The sequence below is a fragment of the Pseudomyrmex gracilis genome, unplaced genomic scaffold (assembly GCF_002006095.1).
Source record: "Pseudomyrmex gracilis isolate BER0280 unplaced genomic scaffold, ASM200609v1 scaffold_214, whole genome shotgun sequence".
NCBI classification, from domain to species: domain Eukaryota; kingdom Metazoa; phylum Arthropoda; class Insecta; order Hymenoptera; family Formicidae; genus Pseudomyrmex; species Pseudomyrmex gracilis.
Genome location: NW_018020798.1, coordinates 208,797 through 213,652, shown reverse-complemented (window position 1 = coordinate 213,652; position 4,856 = coordinate 208,797). Strand labels below are relative to the sequence as shown.

Sequence of the window (4,856 nt, the reverse complement as noted above, 5' to 3'; positions counted from 1 at the left end):
TTCACGGTAAATGGTCTGTGTGCTCGCATGCGAAAGTTAATCGCACGAGTCTAGGAGAAAGCGCTCTTATCTGGTTTATTACCTGTGCAACGGATTTGCATTGCGGTACTGGCCAATTTCTTCGTGGCTTCTGTTACTGGTGTAACTTTGACCTGCACAAAATGGATTGCATTATTACAATAATGCTATTCATGAACCTCTGTGGTCCAGCCGAATGTTATTCAGATAGACAGATAATACATCTTCATACATACGTACGTGTCACATATGTCCGCTTCCGATATAATGACACTGATGTCACATATGTTACAGGAATTGCTCTGCCTTCGACAACCGAGCGAGCAAGAGAGAAAGAGAGAGATTCGCGAATCGTTGAATATTCATACGTCCAATTCGGCGAATGGTTTACGTCCTTATATTCGTATCATTCATCGTGCAAATAAGTCAATACGGTCGAGCGATATGAGATTATTGTTGCGAGATGGGCTGCAAATTCTATCAAGCCAGACTTCTCTTGTCTGTGAGATTTTAATCAAGTTTGTCAATTTTTGTAAATTTGCAAGTTGAATTCTCCAATAGAGCGAGAAATCACGACTATAATCTTGTTCGCGAATTATTTTCCGAATGGCAGACATCGTCTCGAGTGTTGTATTTTCGAATTTTCGTGCGCGTATTTCAACGTGGTTCGTCGCGAACATTTTTGATATATTCGCAAAAGGAATCGTGCTTCGTGTGAGATGCGATAATTCTTGCAGAATTGCGAGATAACTTTGTAAAAATATTGCGGCGCCGAGTAAGAGCTTTGCGTAAGAATATTACACAAATATGCATCTGAAAATAAATTGAAAATCCCGTTCCGTTATAAAAATGTTTCAAATTTCAAGGTCCGTGTATCTCTTATTGAGTTTTGTGTGTATGTGTTATTATTATTATACTTACTGTTGTAATAAGTTTTGTAAGTTGTTTCTGTTGCGTATTTAATAATATAAAGTAAGTAATATACAATTGCTATTTTCATAATTACATTAAACTGCTCTTACTTTTGTCCGTCAGTTTTGATGCGCAAAGCGGCAGCCGGAAAAAAACAGACCGAAAGATAAAATAATGTTTCAAAGCATTTGTAGCGTGACTTGGAACCTGCCTCTAGGTGGCGCTTGTGTAGCCTTTATTGTTGTTATTCACATAAAGAGGTTGTGTTTTCCAGCGTTTTCTGATGTTTACGTGCTAAAAAGTTGAAAATATCGCTTGACTGACAGAAGACACGTTAAATTCAGAAAATAAGTCTGATGTTTACAGAGAATATCTCAAGTTGATAACAAAATGGAAATCGGATTAATCGAATTAAAGGACGTAAAAGCTGTACCAGATATAATACATCCTTACACTCAACGAGTCAAGGCTGAATGTACACCGCTCGTTATTGACAATGGTATTTTATATTTGCACCATAATTCTTTATATTTTAAATCTATTTATTTTACTTGGATTTAACTGTAGTTCTTTTCCTTATCCGAGTATGATTATGTGTTATTGTTTTGTTTTACATGAACAATAAGCTTGACAATATAATAAATTAGACTTTTGTATATAAATTTGTTTTGACACGATAACTGTGTGTTTAATTTGCATTAGGATCTTATAACTGTAGAGTTGGTTGGGCTACTGAAAAAGAACCACAATTGATATTCAAGAATCTCATAGCCAAGCCACGAAAAGAACGTGGCAAGAAAGATGGGGAGCCTCAAGTTGGAAATGACATAGCAAATATTGAAGCTGTACGATTTCAACTGAAGACTCAATTTGACCGAAATGTAGTAACGCATTTTGAGGCTCAAGAGCAGATATTTGATTACACTTTTACACATATGGGTATAGATACGGAAGGCTGTGTAAATCATCCGATTATTTTGACAGAAGCATTTCTCAATCCTAATTATTCTCGTAATTGTAAGACAATATCACTGATAATATGATTTTTATACACATTAATGTGTGTTTATAAATATTAAACATATTTCTTACAGTAATGGCAGAATTGTTGTTTGAATGTTACAATGTTCCATCAATAGCATATGGAATTGATTGCTTATTTTCATACCAGCATAATAATTGCCCATCAGATGGTTTGATAGTTAGCATAGGATATCATACAACTTATATAATACCGATATTAGATGGGAAAGCAGTTTCTACCAATGCAAGAAGGATTAATGTTGGTGGATATCATATCACATCATACATGCATAGACTTCTTCAATTAAAGTATCCAGTGCATGTTAACGCGATAACACCTAGCCGCGCAGAGGTATGTATTATATTTATATAAAAAATAATAATTTATATAATTAAATCGCTAGATATACTATGTATACATATATTTAACAATCTTCAGGAGTTAATACACGAACATTCGATAATTGCTTTAAATTATCAAGAAGAATTATCAAAATGGGCAGACGCAGAGTATTATGACACACACGTTTTGAGAGTACAGTTACCATATATTGCTCCAGTTACTGCTCCAGGTTTAACACTTGAGCAGCAAAAAGAGAGAAAACGAGAATTAGCGCGAAGACTGATGGAAATTAATGCAAGAAAGAGAGAAGAAAGAGTTAGTATACTTTATAAAGTTTTAAATTTTTATTGTTATATTAAAGTAATATTTATTGTTTTACATTTAACTTTTTATGCCAGTTAGCAGAAGACGAGGAACAGCTTAATCAACTATTGGCGGTCCAAGATCTTTTGGAAGAAGGTGAAATAGATGAGTTTGATCAAGCATTAAAGACTTACTCTCTTGCAAATGAAGCTGATTTAATAAAAATGATTAACAACCTACAAGCAAAAGTAGAAAGAACCAGACAAAAAATTGTCGCTGCTAATTCGCAAGAGGAAAATATTGTAATGGAAGAAAAACCTAAAATTAAGTCAAGTCTCCAACCTAAAGATCAACAGGATTTTGATGAGTGGATTGCTGGAGTCAGAAAGAAAAGGTATTTCTGTTATGCAAATTGTTTAATATGTAATAATAATAATAATATTGTATGTATTAATAAGTAAATAAATCATTATTTTTCATAGACAAGAGATATTAGATAAACGTATGGCAAAACGACAACGAAGGCAGGACATGGCAAAGCGAAGAACTGCTGCTGCGCAAGAAAGGATGCGCATTATTAGCCAGTTGGCGAAAAAAGAAAAGCGTGATGATGATTTTGGTATGCGGGACGAAGATTGGGACGTGTACAAAGTTATAAATAGAGTATGTATTTGTTTTTTATATCGCGAATGACAAACACTGACATCTCTTTTGTTACGAAATGTTATTTATTATGAAATGCAGGAAGGCGGCGATTCCGACTCGGAATTAGAGCAGGAAAAACTGTTGGAATTAGAAGATGTTTTACGTCATCATGATCCAGAATTTGACAGTGCCGGTTCTAGTGTTCCCATGGTTCCCGGAGAAACTCATCAACTTCACGTAGGTGTAGAACGTTTACGGGCACCGGAATTATTGTTTCAGCCGTCTATGATTGGTTCCTTGGAAGCCGGAATTGCCGAAACAATTGAATTTGTTTTAAAAGAACATTCTTCCGAAGAACAGACACGTCTGGTAAGTAACGTGTTTCTTACTGGCGGATCTGCAGCTTTTCCAGGGTTATTAGAAAGATTAAAACGTGAGTTACGCGAAATTCGACCTTTTGGGTCACAATTTCAAGTTAACATTGCAAAAAATACCAGTTTGGACGCTTGGTATGGTGCGAGAGATTTCGGCTTAAGTGGCAATCTTCCGGAGTATTTAGTCACTCGCAAAGAATACGAGGAGAAAGGTGGGGAATATTTTAAAGAACATTCGACTAGTAATACTTACACTCGATCTCCTGATCCTTTGCCGATGAACCAAGTACCTGTAACTTCCGAACAGGTAATTGTGGAGGATGCTGTAGTTGATATGGAAATTGAATAAAACTTTTATTATTATTATATTATTTAAATATTTTACTAATGTGACATGTAGGTAAACAAAGAAATAGATTATGTATAAACAAAAGAAAGATTTGTCCAATAAGAAACATATGTATATATATATATATACATATGTATGAATGAAATATCTTCTTATTGACTAGAATGTTTAGTAAAATATATGTATAACAAACAACATTTTTCATGGATATCTACTTTATTACACAAGTATTTCTGTTTGTTCATTTTATTACGAACAAACTACATTGTAGTCTGTTTGCTGATCACAATATACAGTTCCAAACATCGCATTTCGCCATTCAACACAATTACACAGGATACGTTTTATACGTCTTACTTTTCTTAGTTTTCGAGGTCAATCGACATCAGCTTCCGGGTGTTCTTCGAGTAGCCTAAAAACTTATGAAAGTGATCCCTCACCTTAGCAAAAAAATTGATTTTACAGCAACCTCAGTTATACGTAGATTTCCAACCTCGGTCTCTCAACAGCTTAAGCTAACATCACAATAATGTACCAAAATTATTATCGAGGCCACATAGGTAGTTACATATAACTAACACTACTAATTCTTGCGTAACGCATCGTTAAAGGAACGCATACCGCGATGTAACGTTTCCTCAATTTCCTCGATTAACTTGAGCCTAATCTGAAGTGTAAAACAATAGAAGAAAGAAAAGTTCATATCGCTGACAATCACAAACTCTTAGATCACAAGTGCACAGCATTTGTTCGTACGTAGTTGATAAAGCCTCAAAAATTATTATTACAGAATAAATTGTCACCTTCGATTTGTATTGCATTCAACTACACGCACTGTTACAGTGTTATTATTAGACATGTTTGTTCTGTTTTTACTGAATCTTACATA

The 4,856-nt window shown here is 34.6% G+C and overlaps 1 protein-coding gene across 1 annotated transcript; it reads left to right on the top strand.

Annotated features, from left to right (window-relative positions):
* The first annotated feature begins 1,170 nt into the window (after positions 1-1,170).
* LOC109858619 (actin-related protein 5) lies at positions 1,171-3,984 on the top strand. The gene is made up of 7 exons (XM_020436053.1): positions 1,171-1,429; positions 1,633-1,947; positions 2,025-2,305; positions 2,393-2,611; positions 2,695-2,993; positions 3,082-3,262; positions 3,344-3,984. Exons 1-7 carry the CDS (start codon positions 1,321-1,323, stop codon positions 3,965-3,967), a joined length of 2,028 nt encoding a protein of 675 aa, XP_020291642.1. The 5' UTR covers positions 1,171-1,320; the 3' UTR covers positions 3,968-3,984.
* Positions 3,985-4,856: the final 872 nt, after the last annotated feature.